Below are 18,076 nucleotides of genomic sequence, written 5' to 3'. Positions count from 1 at the left end.
TACAAAGTTGTAGGATTATAAAGTTTATCAATTACAATTGACCCTTGAACTACTAGAGAGTTCCTTCAGTCACTAGAGCACAGCAGGCTCCCCTGTCCTTCATTATCTCTTGTAGTTTGTTCAAATTCATGTCCATTGAGTCAGTGATGCTATCTAACCATCTCATCCTCTGCTGCCTACTTGTCCTCCTGCCCTCAATCTTTCCCAACATCAAAGTCTTTTTCCAGTGAGTTGGCTCTTTGCATCAGGTGACCAAAGTATTAGAGCTTCAGCTTCAGCCTCATTCCTTCCAGTGAATATTCAGGGTTGATTTCCTTTAGGACAGACTAGTTTGATCTCCTTGCAGTCCAAGGGACTCTCGAGAATCTTCTCTAACACCACAATTCGAAAGCATCAGTTCGTTGATGCTCAGCCTTCTTTATGGTCCAATTCTCACATCCATAGATGGCTATTGGAAAAACCATATTCGAAAGCATCAGTTCTTTGATGCTCAGCCTTCTTTATGGTCCAGTTCTCACATCCATACATGGCTACTGGAAAAACCATAGCTTTGACTATACGAACCTTTGTCAGCAAAGTTATGTTTCTGCTTTTTAATACACTGTCTGTGTTTTTCATACTGGAGCAGATGTCCAGTAGTAGCTGGTTTGTAGTGTTTTTGTGAGCATAAAATTGGGTAATCCTTTGGCCAGGCAGCTAAACTGTGCTATCTCATATGGTAGTCACTAGTCCTGTGAAACTGGCTATGGAGCATTTAAAATGTGTCTGGTGCCAGTGAGAGATTGAATTTTAATTAAATCAATAATTTAAATTACTTAAAATTTAAATTAAAAGCTCAAGTAACGTAAAATGTTTTTCCATTAAATGAAACTTTTTTGTTTTAGTAAGACTATGTTTTACTTTAAGCACTGTATTGTATAAGACAGGCGTCAGGAAACTTTTCCTATAAAGGGCTAGGTAGTGTATATTTTAGGCTTTGTGAGCTATATGGCTTTTATTGCAAATATCCAGCTCTGCTCTTGAACTGGGAAAGCAGAATGTGTAAACAAAAGAGCATGGCTGTGTTCCAGTAAAACTTTATTTATGGATATTAAAATTTGTATTTCATAATTTTTACATCATGAATTATTTTTCTTTTGATGTTTTCCAAGCATTCAAAAATGTAAAACCTATTTTTTTAATGAAAATACTATTTTTTACAACTGAAGTATTCTTTGATGTATATATAGTATTATATAAGTTACAGGTGTATGATATAGTGATTCACATACAGGTTTTAAAGGTTATGCTCCATTTATACTTATAAAATATTGGCTATGTTCCTTGTGTTGTATAATACATGCTTATAGCTTATTTTGTACATAGTTTATACTTATACTACTACTATATAGAGCTCATGAGCTATATGGAAATAGACAGCAGGTTGAATGTGGCTCATAGTTATATCCCAAGACTGATGAATTCATGTCTCTCAAAAGTAATTTATAAGACTGTACACAGCAACTATATTCATAATGACTCCAAACTGAAAACAACCCAAATGTTCATCACAGAGATTGGGTTTAAAAATTTTTAGTATATCCATAGCAGTGAAAAAGAATGAACTATGTCTTTAGATGATTATGTTGTACATTGGATGGTTATCACAAGGTGTTATCAGAAAAGCTAGGCACAAAGATTAATATTGTATGATTCCATTATGTGAAGTTCTATAGTGGCAAAGGTAATCTGTGGATTTAGAAATTAGAATACATTGCTCAGTGGGAGAAGGGGAGGTGATTAACTAGAAAGCAATTTGGGTATTTGTTATGAGTTATATATACATTTGTTAAAAGTCTTCAAATGAGGCTTCCTGGTAGCTCAGTGGTAAAGAATCTGCCTGCCAATGCAGGAGACACAGAATTGATCCGTGCTCTGGGAAGATCCCACATGCTGTCGAGCAACTAAGCCTATGCACCACAACTATTGAGCCTGTGCTCTAGAGTCTGGGAGCCACAACTCCTGAAGCCTGTGCTCCCTAGAATCTGTGCTCTGCAGCAAAAGAATCCACTGCAATGAGAAACCCTTGTTGCAACTAGATAAAAGCCTGCAGCAATGGAGACCCAGCATGGCCAAAAATATAAATTTTTAAAAGTCTTCAAATTCTTAAGCTCTGTGTACATCATCATCATCCCTCCATACAAAATACTCCTTACATAATTTAAGAAGAAATCAATCATTTGTTAATTTTTAACATTATAGTATTTCTTAGTAAAATCTAGATCTCTGGCCATAGTGGTCCATATTGCTTCATAGCAACCATCAGCCAAACTGTGCTTTTCCAGTAGGGCAGCCAGTAGCCATACTACTGCAGCTCCTGAGTGCCTGAAATATGATGTATCTGAATTGAGGTCTGTGGTACAGGTAAGTACACATGGGGTTTAAAGCATTAGTCTGAAAAGAGAATGTAAACTGTTATATTAATTTTTATCTTGTTTACATGCTGTCATTGATAACATTGGGTTAAAATATACTAAATTAATTTCACCTCTGTTTTTTGCTTTTTTTTAAGTTGAAAAATTTTAGTTGTGATGGAACATACATAATATAAAATCATGTTAATCATTTTTAAGTATACAGTTCAGTAGTGTTAAGTATATCCACATTGTTGTGCAACCAATCTGCCTACATTGCAAGGTGGAAACTCCACACCCATTAAACAACTCCTCAGTTCCCTTCCCTCCAGCCTCTGGCATCCACCGTTCTACCTTCTGTTTCCTTGAGTTTGATGATTGATCCATCATGTAAGTGAAACCATGCAGTATTTGTATTTTTTCACTGGCTTCTTCACTTAACATTTTGTTGTTGTTGTTAATGTAGCTACTATACAATTTACAGTGATACATGTGACTGCAATGATATTTCTCAGTTCAGTTCAGTCACTCAGTCATGTCCAACTCTGTGACCCCATGGACTGCAGCATGCCAGGCCTCCTTCTCCATCACCAACTCCCGGAGTTTACTCAAACTCATGTCCATTGAGTCGGTGATGCCATCCAACCATCTCATCCTCTGTCGTTCCCTTCTCCTCCCACCTTCAATCTTTCCCAGCATCAGGGTCTTTTGAGGACAGTGCACAGCAGCTGCCTCTTTGTAATTAATCTTTTATTACTGCATTTATGCTGCTTATGTTTTTTCTAATGAATTGAGGAGATTGATGTATTTCTAATATTCATGACTCCATGAAACATGGGAAAACAAAGGATTTTTCCCTTAGAGGATCACATGTTTAAAAAAGCAGAGACATAATTTTCTTTGTGGAAGGGAAAAATAGTCATTTCTATTTAATATACAAAGCATTTCTGTGTTCAAAGAATACAACCTAAGATACCATTATGAGACAAATGAAAGAATACAACCTAAGATATGATTATGAGACAAACGATTGCTGTGCTCATTGTGTCCTTGGCCCCTGTCAGTATTTTATTTGAACTCTTAATTTGTTTCCTGTATGCTAATTTAATTCAGTTTGGGAGAAAAGATTCTAACCAATTATTGCAGATAGATCTTCTCCTGTGATTACTTGACATATATCACTGGATAGTAGGTACTTTATTGATTAATTTTCTAATAAAGTTTTGCTATTAAATTTGCTGTATGTATGACTATGAAACAACACTTAGACTGAACGTTGACAAACTATAGTTTTGCTTTTCACTTTTAAAAAGCTTGTAGCATAAAAAAATCTTGCACCATCTTAAGAAAAATAGCATCTTCATTAGTTTTCAATAATAGGAATATCATTATATATGGTTACAATTCTGTTAAGTAAAAGTTGTTTAAAGCCTTGTAAACAAAGAAAGTATGAGAGAAATTCAGCTGTATTTTGTCTTTCACTGTCTGAGGGAGGAGATTCTTTCCCAGGTGAACAATTCTGGAGAAATGCCATAGCCAGGGAAGGAGAATTTGTGTTATGACAGTGTCCTAAAGGACAGCTGGGGGCCCTAGTGTAATAGTTGATATTCACCAACCCAGTTTGTGTTCCATTGTTCCTGGAGTTATCTGTTAAATAGCAGTGAAACACTGGTCAGGGAGCTTACAAATGCTGAACATTTCCTTTTTTTTCTTCTTCTTTTTTCAGATAGGGCTTGTAAATAGCGTCATTCTCTTGTGAGCAGATTAGAGTACAAGTTACTTTATGTGATCTTGTTCAATTTTTTAAGATCCTTTTTGCAGACTGAGCTGTAATAAATACCTTTCTGAGAAGAGAACCATAGGATTAGCTCATATTTGATTTACTGAGAATCTAGACTTTCTTTTCTCTTGCCTTCTTTCTTTTGAAGTCCAGTCCTGCCTTGAGTGCTGAAGAGCTGCCAAGGTTAGGAAATAATAAAATATTAAAAATGGTGGCCATTGTCTCTTTAGGGGAAAGTCTTGGTTTAATTTTCCAGATTGGTTATTCTGTTCATGTCTCTTGGGCTCTTGGCTGATTGATCACGCAGGGATTTGTCATATTGCCTACTTCTTTGAATTGAATGTGGACATAGCAACTAAAAATAAACATGATGTGGATATTAGAGAACCAGGGGCCTTCTTTGCCTGGGAGCTGAGATACTGCTTGCTGTTGCTAAGATGTTTTCTGGCTGTAACACAGCAGCAATCATTGGAAGTGCAGCTGTGTTTTTGGAAGAGCAAGCTAAGGGAAGGCAAAGGCACACTGATGAATATTATCCTAAACAATGAATCCAGATGCAAATCATTATGCCTAATCCAGAATATTATACCCATTTTTGGTGTTCTTTGTGCTGTGTTATTGTATGCGATTTGCTGTGCTGAGAACTTGAAGTGTGCCAAAGTATCATTTCTGTTTTCAGAATAGTTTTGTCAGAAATTTGAAAGGTAAGTAAATACACCAGACTGTTGCATTTCATCTCTTTGTGGTATTAAGTGTGGCTAATGGTTTTGACAGTAGAATTTGACTGAATGTTGGATTGATTTCTCTAACTTGATGCCATTTTCCTTATTCCATTACAAAAAGACAACTGGAGATTGTGTGTGAAAATTCCTTGAGCAATAACATAGAATGAGAACGTGTTGTATCCAGTAAATCTGCCCTGGGAATGAGGGGCCTTTCTATAGGGCAGCAGCACTGACTTGTGAAGAGCCAGCTCTACCACAGATACACTGTCATCTTAGCCCCTTCTGGTCTGAGTCCATATCTGTAAAAGAAGGGTAATGATCATCTTACTGTAGCAAGTTGTGAGGATTAAATGAGTTAATATTTGCAGGTCTTAATATAATCTCTGGCATATAATAAACACTATATAAGTTTTGCCTGCTACTTACTGTTGTCGCTTTATACTGATTTCTACAATGTCACATCCCTTTTCTTGGTGCCAAACTAAAGGCTGAAATGGGAGATCTGTCAAAAACCTGAATTTGTTCTAGAATGATTAGACAGCATTTAAAAATGTTGAGCCAAGATACCTTGCTTAAATGTAGCATTTTTCTATCATGACATTATTATAGGAGTCTTTATTGTGTTGAAATCAGATTTAATCTATATTTAGTGCTCTGGAATTTTTCCTCAAAAGTGACTCATCTTTTGGCCATTGAGTTCCCCTTTTTGCAGTTTTCAAATAAAGTCTCACTTGAGCTTCTTTGATTCTGCTCCTAAAGAACTGCCGCTGCCTCGCTTTATGATGTCAAAGACTGATGCTGAAATCCGGTTTGGGAACACGGCTGAGCTGCATGGAACTAAAGTTCAGATTCCATATTTAATCACAGAAAAAAATACGTTCAAAAGAATCGACGATGAGGATAAACAGGTAAATAGTCTGATCAGGCAAGTATGTTTGCTTCTGACCATGAACCCTCACAGAGCAGTGCCTTATAGCTGCTGTCAAAACTTCCAGTTCCTTGAATTGTACCATCTGGGATACAATTATAAGCTTGGAGTGTGCCTATAAAGTTTCCTTGTAGCAAGAAGGAGAGGCTGATGCATAGCAATTACCAAGAGCCATCTATGGGCCATTTAGAGCCTACTTTAATGTAGAATTGTGTCTCAAGTAAGGCTACTGCTTTAACACACTTATTTGATTTATCTAACCACCATTTCCAAATGGGTTCTTTGAAATGTAACTTCTAGGAGTTTTTAATAAGTGCTTTCTTCTAAAATATCTGGTTTCTCTGGTTAAATGTGGTTGGAGAATGCTGTTTCATGCCTTATTCTTGGGGGAAAGGCTAAATACTCTTGTCTTAGACATTCACGGTGCACATTAGCACAGTAAAGGCCCTGACAAGTCCTGCAATAAAGAGACCTGGAGATTGGCATGTACTAAACTTCTTTCACCAGGGAATCTCTTCTTGGGGGCCATATTTGGAGGGCCATCTTGGGAAATGCTGCCTTTACATGTACAGGTCAGGAACAAGAATAGGGTGTACAGGCTTTTAAAATTAGACCACTAATTGCAATAGTCAGATAGTGATGAGTAGAGAGAAAAGTGTAAAATTCCAGATGAGTGAGTCTGTCAATAAGAGGTAAAATAGACTTACACATTAGTGAGCACTCAGAGCATCAAGGTACTTGCAATGAAGATACTGAATTATGCAGAAAAGTCAAATCATATTCAATGTAGTACCTTCTGTATGGAAAAGAAATTTGTCATGTTTTAGAAAGACCAATAAAAATATTTTTCAAATGCAGTGACTATTAAAGGATTAAGTTGGAAAGTGAATGTATGTGGTTCACCCTAATAATGCTGGATATTTGAAGTACTGTTGCAGAAATTTCATATTTAAGTGACATATAGCATGTTCTGTTGTATGATGTCCTAATTCTCATACATTTTAAACTAGTTCTTCAGAGATTTATATAAAAAGGAGTACAGGCATACCTTGGCGACAGTGCAGGTTCAGTTTCAGACCACTGCAGTAGTCACACAAGTTTTTGATTTCCTAGTGCTTACAAATGGAGGAGGAAATGGCAACCCACTCCAGTATTCTTGCCTGGAGAATCCCAGGGACAGGGGAGCCTGGTGGGCTGCCGTCTATGGGGTCGCACAGTCGGACACAACTGAAGTGACTTAGCAGCAGCAGCAGTGCTTACAAAAGTTAGATTTACACTATACTGTAGTCTACTAAGGACTTCCCTGGTGGCTCAGATGGTAAAGGGTCTTGCTTACAATGCAGGAGACCTGGGTTCAATCCCTGGATCAGGAAGATCTTCTGGAGAAGGAAATGGCAACCCACTCCAGTACTCTTGCCTGGAAAAGCCCATGGACAGAGGAGCCTGGTCTACTAAGTGTGCAATAGCATTGTGGCTAAAAAACTGTAATGTTTATATCTTATTTTAAAAAATGCTTTATTGCTAAAAACTGCTAACTTACCATCTTAGCAAGCAGTAGTAACATCAAACCTCACTGATGATACATTGCTATAAAAATATGATAATAATGAAAATGTTTAAAATATTGTTAAGAATTGTCAAAATGTGACACAGAGACATGAAATGAGCAAATACTATTGGAAAAGCGGTGCTGGTAGACTTGCTTGATGCAGGGTTGCCATAAACTTTGTTTTTTTAAAAAAAGTAATAGCTGTGAAGTGCAATGAAATGAGGTATGCCTATATCAGAATCTTCAGCCAGTACTCTTTGGCATGTTTTCCCACCAGCGTTTGGAGAGAAATGAGGGCCCACTATCCCAGGATGATTGATGCTCTGGGAATTTTTCAGGCTCATCCCCTGGCTGTGTCACTGAGGACACATCCTTTCACTTCAGTCTGGTTTTATGCTAGGCCCACCCAGTCTGGTTGTGAACTTATAATTCAAAGCAAATATTCTTTTCTTTTACTTGAAAAAGAGTACTTGATTGGTATCTCAGATTGAATTACTATTATTATTATTTTTTACTAAGAACACATATATAGTCTCTATGCTGATAAAAAGTACGGTTTCCTTGTTACCAGTCTATTAGTAGCATTAAAAAAAGAGAGGAAACCCAGTAGCCGAGTAATAGCAAAAAGCCAAGTAATAGTAGCTTGTCTCGCCTGTGGTCCTACATAAAGTTCACATTTGAATTGAGATTTGTACTTTATTAAGGTGCCATCCTAGTGTTTAGGAGTAGGCTAGTTGGAGTTTACCCATAATGAATTGTTTTGGAATTTCTCAGTATAAAAAAAGTTGACATTTTACTTTGGCTAGTCAGCTCCAAGAATATTTAGCATTACCATTTAAAATATTTTAAAAATATCCACATTGTTGGAAGACTTGATAAGTGTAGATCCAGGGAATAAGAGCTTTTATTAATGAATGAAAATTGAATCTATTCACAAAGAGATCAAAATTGTAGAGTATGAATGTTATTTCATGTGATCAGTTGTCTTTTGTTTTCCCAAGGATAGTATTATTGGAGTAACTGGAAGTGTGTCAGGCTTGTTTTAATAATTTAGGTAACTGAGTTCTGGCGAGACTGTTTTCTGGGAGACTTTTGAATCCTCAGACAGTGCTTTTTAACCAAGCTGCGTTTTTGAGAAAACATCTTCATTTGTTAAAGCAGTCATTATACTTCATAACTGCAGCTCAGAGCACCAGGCTCCTTGATTGATTCCCTCTGAACTCTGCTCTGGTTCTTTGAAGCAGGAAACGCAGTCTCCCTCGATGTCACCTCTTGCCTCCCCTCCTTCTTCCCCGCCTCATTACCAGAGGGTGCCCTTGAGCCATGGCTACAGCAAACTGCGGAGCAGCACGGAGCAAATGCATTCAGGTAAGAGGCCAGCTGTCCCAGGCAGTATCTTAGAGACACTTTGCTCTATCAGTCAGCAATGCGACCAGTTTCTGAGTCTCCTGACTTATCTCTGGCTCTGTAAACCAGACTCAATTTAATTTTATACTCTCAAGCAAGGTTTAAAAAAAAAACATAAAATGAAATCTATATTAGTAATGCCTTGTTTTCTGTCCTACAAACTAGTTTATCTTTAGACTTGTAGATAATGATTTAGATGACTTAATCCTTCATTTACAAATTTCATTACACAGGAACATCACACATGAAGAATTTGTATTGTTTTGGAATTCTTATTCCTTTCTGCAAACATACCAAACATATTTATATGATACCTGCTGTCATGAAACTACTTAAAAAATAGAATTCTGCAGAAGAATTGATTCAACCTTTAAAGACTGAGCACATAAGTGAAAATATTTAGCGCTTGTGCTTGAGAATAAAAATAATAAGAGAAATGCCAGGGGAAGCATTGTGTTGAGGTGTGTGAAGTACCCAATTGTGCCTTTGCTTGCTTGCTCACATTTGTGTTACGTTGGCTATGTTAGTGGCAAAATACGTTAGTTGGTTCTGAGAATGACTTGTACAGTTGGCTACCTAGGCTGCAGTGCTTAAAGCTCCACAGATTCACTGCAGCATCTTGTCCTTGTGGAGTTCAGGCTCCTAGCTGAAGATATGACCTTTATAGGTATTCTAGAATTGGATATCTGTAACCCCCCACCCTTTTTATTCTGTGAGCTGTAACTGAAAATGACCCAGTTTCTGCAGGTTTTTGCTGCATTGAAAATAGTGATGACTTCTAGAGGGACACAGATAAAAGTGTGCTAGACTGAACTAAAGAGAGGCTATAATCTTGCTGAAAGAAGCAGGTATGGCATAATGAGAAAATCTTTTTTTCTTTAATTTTTCTTTCTTTTTTATTTTTGGCTGTGCTGGGTCTTTGTTGCTTTGCACAGACTTTCTCTAGTTGCAGCAAGCGGGGACTACTCTTTGTTGTGGTACTTGGGCTTCGCATTGTGGTGGCTTCTCTTGTGGAGTACAGGGTCTAGGCACATGAGCTTCAGTAGTTGCAGCTCTCAGGCTCAGTAGTTGTGGCTCATGGGCTTCATTGCCCTATGGCATGTGGAATCTTCCTGGACCGGGGATCAAACACATATCCCCTGCATTAGCAGGCAGATTCCTATCCACTGTGTCACCAGGGAAGTCCTGGGAAAATCTTTTGATTGGAATCAGAAGATGAGGGTTTATGTGACTAACTATGTGGCTTTGGGCAAGCTACTTACTACTCTGAACCATGATTTTCCTCTTTTCTTTTGAAACAGAGTAATAGTATCCTATAGGGCTGTTGTGAGGATAAGCGAGAACATGAGTGTAAGGGAATAGGAATGAAAAATCACTCCCCCCCTAGAACTTGAGTGTGCCATTGGTGTCCGAAAATGAAACGGGATTGAGAATTCTTCATTTTCCTCTTATAGTCTCTCCCGCCACATTTCCCTGTTTTTAGAAGTGGATTTTTTTCTTAATTTCATCTAGTTTTGGAAGTTGGAGTTCGATGCCTAGCATGGTGCCTAGTTTTTGGTTTTTAATTCAAAGGTGAGTCATTTTTGTTCTACTGAGTCACCAGGTTCTACCCTGTCTTTTTCTGGTTGTTATTCCTTAAAAAACTTGTCTGTACCACCTTTCTCTCCTTCATACTCCATTTTCTCCTCATTCCATTCAAATTGGGCTTTCATTCCCCTAGTGACAAAGAAACAACCCGCTTCTCTTCTTTGTTGTTGGCTTTTAGCAGCTTGTGTCAGGGTTGTCCATGCTTTCATTCTTTCTTAGCCTTTTTTAAAAAAGTGAGCTAAAATTTACATGTGATAAAATGCACACATTTGAAATCTTCAATTTGAGTTTTAACAAATGGATATACCCATGTATCTACCACTTTTATCATGGATAAAGTATTTTCTTACCATATGATCCAGCAGTTCTACTGCTGAGTATATATCTGAAAAAAATAAAGGCACAAATTTGAAAAACTACATGCACCCCAGTGTTCTGAGGAGTATTATTTACAATAGCCAAGATACAAGAGCAACCTAAGTGTCTATCAACAGATGAATGAAGAAAGAAGATACACGTACATACGTATACACAATGGAATATTGAGTCATAAAAAAGAATGAAATTTTACCATTTGTAACAACATGGATGGATCTAAAGGGTATTATCCTTAGTGAAATAAGGCAGAGAAAGAGCAATGCTATCACTTATGTGTAGAATACAAAAAATAAAATAGGTGAATAAATTTAATAAAACAGAAACCTACTCACAGATACAGAAAACAAACCTAGTAGTTGAAAGTGGAGGGAGTAGGGGATTAATAGGTACAAACTACTTGGACTTCCCTGGTGGCACAGTAAATAAAAATCCACTGCCAATGCAGGGAATATGAGTTTGATCCTTGGTCCAGAAAGATTCCATATGCCATGGAGGAACTAAACTCAGGTACCACAACTACTGAGCCCAAGCTCTAGAGCCTGCACGCCACAACTACTGAGCCTGAGCACTGCAATGAAGAGAGTAGCTCATGCAGAAGCAATGAAGACCCAGTGCAGCCAAAAAAAAAAAAAGGTTCATTTAAGAGGTACAAACTACTATGTATAAAATACATAAGCTGCAAGGATATATTAGGCAGCACAGGGAGATATAGCAATTATTTTAAAATAACTTTAAATGGAATATAATCTATAAAAATACTGTAATCACTATGCTAAAAGTATATTGTAAATCAACTGTATACTTCAATAAAAAGTCTGCCTGACATTAAAACCAATATTTCTGCCACCTCAGAGATGCCCCTTTCCAGTCACTTTCTCTGTGCTCCCTGCCTCCCCCATGAAAACATACTACTGATTTTTATCACCATAAATTAGTTTTGCTCCTTCTAGAAACTCATGTAAATGGAATCATAGTGAATGACTCTTGGGTGTCTTTTCCTCAGCACAGTGGTTGAGATTCTTCATGTTATGTGTCTCAGCAGTTTGTTCCTGTTAATATATTACTCACTGTTGTTCCACTGTATGACTGTATCATGGAGTGATGATCCATTCTTCTGTTGATGAATATTTAGGTTATTTCCAGCATTTGGCTGTTATGAATAAGGATGCTGTGAACACTTGTGTATGAGTCTTTTTGTGACATATGTCATTTCTCTGGCACCTGGGAGTGGAATTGATGCACCTTAGGGTAGGTACAAGAAACTGCTAAAGAGTTTCACCAAGTGACTGCATACTCCCATAGGCAATATATAAGAGTTCAGTGTTCTTGCCAGCAGTTGGTACTCTGGTTTCTTTCTTCAGTGTTTTTAATTTTAGCTATTCTGTTACATGTGAAGTGACATTTTCTTGTGGGCACTCTTTTATTCTTGAAACATTGTTTTCTAAGTTTCTGTTACCCCTTCCTGGTTTTTCTCCTACATCATGATCCCTAAACTTGAATTTATGCATTTTCAGAAATGAGTTTTGCTGCTAGGAAAATTTTCTAGGAATCCATTTTTCTAGGGTTGCTTTTCTCTCCAGGATTCTGCCATGATTTCTGGCTAATGGGGCATATGTGTACGTTTTAAATCAGGCTCAGCATCTTTGGACAGTCTGAGATTCAGAGCCCCTCCTCTGCCTCTCTCCTGGGCGCCTGCTCACCTTTGCTGGATGTGGCTATAGCTGATGCTCATTGGGTGAGACTCAAGTGCCATGCATTGTTCCGAGTTCTTTGTGTGCACTGTTTTCTACTTACCACAACCCTCAGAGGCAGAAGTTGCTATCTGTATTTTTAAAAATCATGTTTAAGTCACAATAATACTTTTCCTTCCGACTCAACCTGGTTCTGGTTTCCAGAGGCAACTACCTTTCTTTCTTTGAAATTTACTTTTAAAAGTACAGTTGATTTACAATGTTTCAGTGTTCAGCAAAGTGATATATATATGTGTATGTGTCCTTTTTCAGATTATTTTCCATTATAGGTTATCACAAGATATTGAATATAGTTCCCTGTGCTATACAGTAGGTCCTTGTTTATCTATTTTGTATTTAGTAGTACATATATGTTATTGTTTCATTTGTTGTATTAAAACTGAGTTTAATTAGGTCCCATTTTAAAAAATAAGCCCTTTTAAAAAAATTGTTTTTTGTCTTCATTGGGTCTTAATTGCAGCATGCATGTGGGACCTAGTTCCCTAACTAGGGATTTAACCTGGCCCCCCTGCACTGGGAGCACAGAGTCCTAGCCACTGGACCTCCAGGAAAGTCCCAGATCTTATTTTAAAATTTTTCTTTTTGTTTCCACTACTGTAGGAGATGGATCCAAAAAAGTATTGCTGTGATTTATGTCAGAGTGTCCTGCCTATATTTTCTCCTGAAAGTTTTACAGTATCTGGTCTTAAATTTTGGCCTTGAATCCATTTTGAGTTTTTTTGTATGTGGTATTAGAGAATACTGTAATTTCATTCTTTTACATGTACCTGTCTACTTTCTCCAGGATCACTTATTGAATAGAGTATCTTTTCTTCATTGTATATTCTTGCCTCCTTTGTTGTAGATTAATTGACCATATGTGCATGGGTTTATTTCTGGGTTTTCTATCCTGTTCCATTGATCTGTGTGTCTGTGTTTGTGCCAGTACCATACTGTTTTGATAACTGTAGCTTTGTAGTATAGTCTGAAGTGAGGAAGTTTGATTATACCAGCTCCATTATAATTTTCTCATTATTGTTTTTGGCTGTTTGGGATCTTTTTTGTTTTCATACAAATTTAATTTTTTTTGTTCTAGTTCTGTGAAAAATCCATTGATAATTTGATAGGGATTACATTCAGTTTCTAGATTGCCTTGGGTAGTATGGTCATTTTAACAGCATTGATTTTTCCAGTGTAAGAACATGGTATATATTTCCATTTGTATCATCTTCAGTTTCTTTCATTAGTGTCTTATAGTTTTCTGAGTACAGGTCTTTTGCTTCCATAGGTAGGTTTATTCCTAGGTATTTTATTGTTTTCTGATGTGATGGTGAGTGGGGTTGTTTCCTTAATTTTTCTTTCTGATACTTCATTGTTAGTGTATAGACATGCAGCAGATTTCTGCCTATTAGTTTTGAATCTTGCTACTTTATCAAATTAACTGATGTGTTCTAATAGTTTTCTGGTGCCATCTTTAGAGTTTTCCGTGTGTAGTATCACATCATCTGCAAACAGTGGCAGTTTTACTTCTTCCTTTCCAATTTGGATTCCTTTTATTTCTTTTTCTTATCTGATTGCTATGGCCAGGACTTCCAAAAGTACATTGAATGAAAGTGTTGAGAGTGGACATCCTTGTCTTGTTCCTGATCTTAGAGAAATGCTTTCAGCTTTTTACCATTAAGTTTAATGTTAGCTGTGCGTTTGTCATATATGGGCTATTCATTGCTATGCTGAGATACATTTCTTCTATGCAGAGGTAACTACTTTTGACTCTTTAAACCTGCTTCTTCTGCTGTCTAAAGTCTTATTTTAAAATCAATGTCTGTTCTACTTTTTCTTATGCATCTTATTCTTATGTATCAGTTCTAGGTATCTTCTCACTTAAGAGCATGGGCTATGATGTCAGTCTCCTGGGCCTAAAGGTAGACTTGGTAGGCCTACATTTCTCATTTCTTTCCATTTCCAGCCTGTATGACTATGGGTATTTTGTTTTTCTGAGGCTCAATTTCCCTTATCTGTGAAGTGAAATAAAGTCTGCCTTAGAATTTTGCTCTGTGGATGAAATGAGTAGTATTATATAAATGTCTATTCCTAGCAGAATTCCTGGCACATTGTAGGTGCTAAGATGTTCCCTTGTATTTTCTTTTGTGTTTCTAGAATATGGTACTCATTATGTTTTTGAAGCTCAAGTATTCTTGAAAGTCACCTTCTAGATATCATTCATTGGATGACTGCAGATGGAGAGTCTTTATTGGGCAGTTAGTTGCGATCTCTGTTCTAGTTTGACACTGAATCTCAGAATGATGAAATCTTTTAAAGTTCATTTTATAATCTTCCCCTTGGAGAAAGGTGGTACTTATAGTTCCTTGTTCAACCTCTTATAAGGGGATCTAAGAATTATTGGTTTTGTATTGAGTTGCATGTTTCAGGTTTTATTTCGGAGGGAAAGTGTAGAGACAATGAGTAGTATACCTATCTTTTACCTCCTGAGTTCAGTTTCAGTTGACGAATGAGACAGGAGTCAGACCGATAGTGGCCTGAATATCAGCTCTGGTACCAACTGATAGGAGCATGTGTCTAAGATTTGTGACTAGAAGGCTTTAGACACTCATCTTTCCAGTCATAGGCAGGTGTGACCAACCCATGCTTCCTGCAGGAGTATGAAGAGAAAATCTGCTGTTGAGGCCAGGCCTCTCGAAAAATGACCCACCATGTGACTCAATGTTCATTTAAGCCTTATTGATAAGATACGTCTGTCTCTTTAAAGGGAAGGAAGGCCATTGTTGGTGAGGGATTGGAGCCATGGGCCAGTCAGCGCCCTCCCCTCCCACATGTGTCCTTCCTGAGCAGTAGAAGTTTCCTCCCTCTAAGGGGAGGCAGAGGGATCAGCTTCCCAGGGAAAGCTTATGACTGTTGGTATCCCAGCCATGGTACAGTTTGCTGTGGTTCAGATCTTTCACTAGGAGTTAAATTTGATGATCCTTCAAAATGGAATGATCTTAAAAATCCTTCTTTGAGGACAACACCTGCCTACCATCTGAGACTTATTTTTTAAGATTTGGACTATGAGTTCTCTATGTATGTTTCTTTTGCAGGTTTTATGTTTTTCATCTATTCTTAGCAGCATCAGAAAATCCACTTCATGTTTTTCCAGGCCGTGATTTTGATGTTTTAATGTAATTTAATGTTATAATATTGTGTTAATAATAATTGTATAATAATGTATTCCATTTCCTTGGAGGAAATACAAAGAGCAGATGTGAGCCCAAGAGTCGTTTGTTATTCTTGATGTGCTGTTGTTATACCTTCTTTATCTTAAAAAGTCTGAAACATGTATACTATCATGTAAGAAACGAATCGCCAGTCTATGTTTGATGCAGGATGCAGGATGCTTGGGGCTGGTGCACGGGGATGATCCGGAGGGATGATGTGGGGTGGGAGGTGGGGGGGGTCATGTTTGGCAGCTCATGTACACCTGTGGCGGATTCATGTCAATATATGCCAAAACCAATACAGTATTGTAAAGTAAAATAAAGTAAAAATAAAAATTAAAAAAAAGTAAAAATGAAAATTTCGAACTCTGCTAAAGGTGATGCCACAACAGGCTGCTCTTCCGTCTCTACCTAATTTGATGTATAAGGAAGCTATAGAAAGAAAACCTTTTACTTATTTATATACTTCCAAAAACCTGAACTGTTAACCTACAGAGATCAGAAATGGTTTCATCTTGAGTGATAATTTCCCCTTTCTGTTGGAGCTGAATACTGCCTGGTTACGTTTAACTGTTTTTGTATCATATTGGGAAAGTTGTTATTAAGTGTTCTGGAAATAAAAGGAATGAAAAATATGCATTCATTTTTGTGACTTAACAACTTTTCTTAAAGGTAGCAAAATTATTTTTAGTTTGGTTATTGAATGATAAAGTAATAAATATAAAATGAATTTATTCCTTTTTGTATTTTTCTCTATTTGGTTTTACATTCTTTCCATAAGGAAAAGAAGATAGTGGCATTTATTTTTCAAAAATAAGCAAAATGATAATGTTGATTCTTAATGTTCAAAATTCATGCTCACTTTCTTGCTCCTTGGGAGTGTGTATGATGAGTGGAAGCATTCTAAATAGCAGGGTATATATAGAATTTACCTTATATTTAGAAGTTGAACACTTAAAACATGGCACTTTTCTAACTACGCTCATTATTTTCTATCCCAGTTTAGGTTTACACCATTCCACCTTTCCAATTTATTGCTAATCTTAACCTGATGTAAATATCTCCTTGCTTTATTATGACTTGGTTGACTATCTTTAGATGGTTCAGTTAAATTGTACCCAGGGGCACCAAGGTTTGTTGTCTTAAGTGAAAGGAAGTGAAAGTGAAAGTCACTCAGTTGTATCTGACTCTTTGTGATGCCATGGACTTAGTCCATGGAATTCTCCAGGCCAGAATACTGGAATGGGTAGCCTTTCCCTTCTCCAGGGGATTTTCCCAACCCAGGGATCGAACCCAGGTCTCCCACATTGCTGGCGGATTCTTTACCAGCTGAGCCACAGGGAAGCCCAAGAATACTGGAGTGGGTAGCCTATCCCTTCTCCTGCAGATCTTCCTGACCCAGGAATTGAACCAGGGTCTCCTGCATTGCAGGCAGATTCTTTACTTACTGAGCTATGAGGGAAGCCCTTGTTTGTCTTAGGTGACCCTTTGTATATAAACTAATTACTAATTCTTCCCCAAAGAACAAACACTATAGCAGTTTGAATGTGAATTCATAAATTGTGGGTGGAATCTTTGTGAACCATGCTAACTTTCCCTCCTGCCATTTCAGCTCCTTATGAAGCTAGACAGCCCCTTGTCCAGCCTGAGGGACCCTCATCAGGAGGCCCAGGAGCCAAACCCCCTCGGCATCAGGCTTCCCTTATCCGGGTAAGTGATGCCTCTGTTGGCTTATGCCAGTGGGAGACTTCAGGGGTGTGACTTTTTGAAGTCCTCCCCCCTTTTAAGGAGGATATAAAGTTATCCCCTAATGCAGATATTATATTTCTTGTTCTGTTGCTTGTATATTTTCTAAAGCTTTTTACTCTGTTTCTTCCCTTCTCTGTGTCTCTAGACTACTCTGGCCTGGTTTTTGATTTTTGGTCTAAAATGCCCTTCCACCTTCATCTGCTTAATCATTAGGCACCTCCTTCAGGAGGCCTTTACTTTGTCTAAAACAGACTTTTTAAAAATCTCTGCCTTATTCTTTACTATTACATATTCAGTGCATACTTTGCTATTGCCCCTTTGTTTTGTGCCTCCTTAAATTACCAGCTTTGGAAGGCAGAGGTGATTCTCCTGTATTTTCTGTCAGTGCCTAGTCCACTGCTATTTGGAGAACAGCTACTTGGCAGCAACTACAGTTTCCTATTTGCAGTTGATACAAAAGAAATATGGTTGAAGCACAAGTGATATCTCAGTTTCTCCTTGTTACACCACAACTTAGAAAATTTTACTTTCCTTTTCTCCATTGTTTCCTTTGGATAAAGAGCTGTTTTTTCACCCCATGTCTGCAACTGTTATGTTGTGTAGTACCTCTGAGTCCTATTCTGGTGGAGTCATATTCC

At 37.5% G+C, this 18,076-nt stretch overlaps 1 protein-coding gene across 2 annotated transcripts in view; it reads left to right on the top strand.

The window, feature by feature from the left end:
• Window positions 1-18,076, top strand: part of REPS2 (RALBP1 associated Eps domain containing 2) — a 251,685-nt gene that overhangs the window by 78,652 nt on the left and 154,957 nt on the right. The window contains exons 3-5 of one of the 2 annotated variants that reach the window (XM_040266555.1): window positions 5,658-5,806; window positions 8,620-8,743; window positions 17,302-17,399. In XM_040266555.1, the coding sequence (XP_040122489.1) occupies window positions 5,658-5,806; window positions 8,620-8,743; window positions 17,302-17,399 (371 nt within the window). Of the gene's footprint in view, window positions 1-5,657; window positions 5,807-8,616; window positions 8,744-17,301; window positions 17,400-18,076 lie in introns of both variants that reach the window. The other variant, XM_040266554.1, reaches the window with a different exon arrangement.

Source organism: Oryx dammah, unplaced genomic scaffold (genome assembly GCF_014754425.2).
Source record: "Oryx dammah isolate SB20612 unplaced genomic scaffold, SCBI_Odam_1.1 HiC_scaffold_23, whole genome shotgun sequence".
NCBI classification, from domain to species: Eukaryota; Metazoa; Chordata; class Mammalia; order Artiodactyla; family Bovidae; genus Oryx; species Oryx dammah.
Note: the sequence above shows the minus strand (reverse complement) of the source record. Positions and strands in the feature narration are given on the sequence as shown.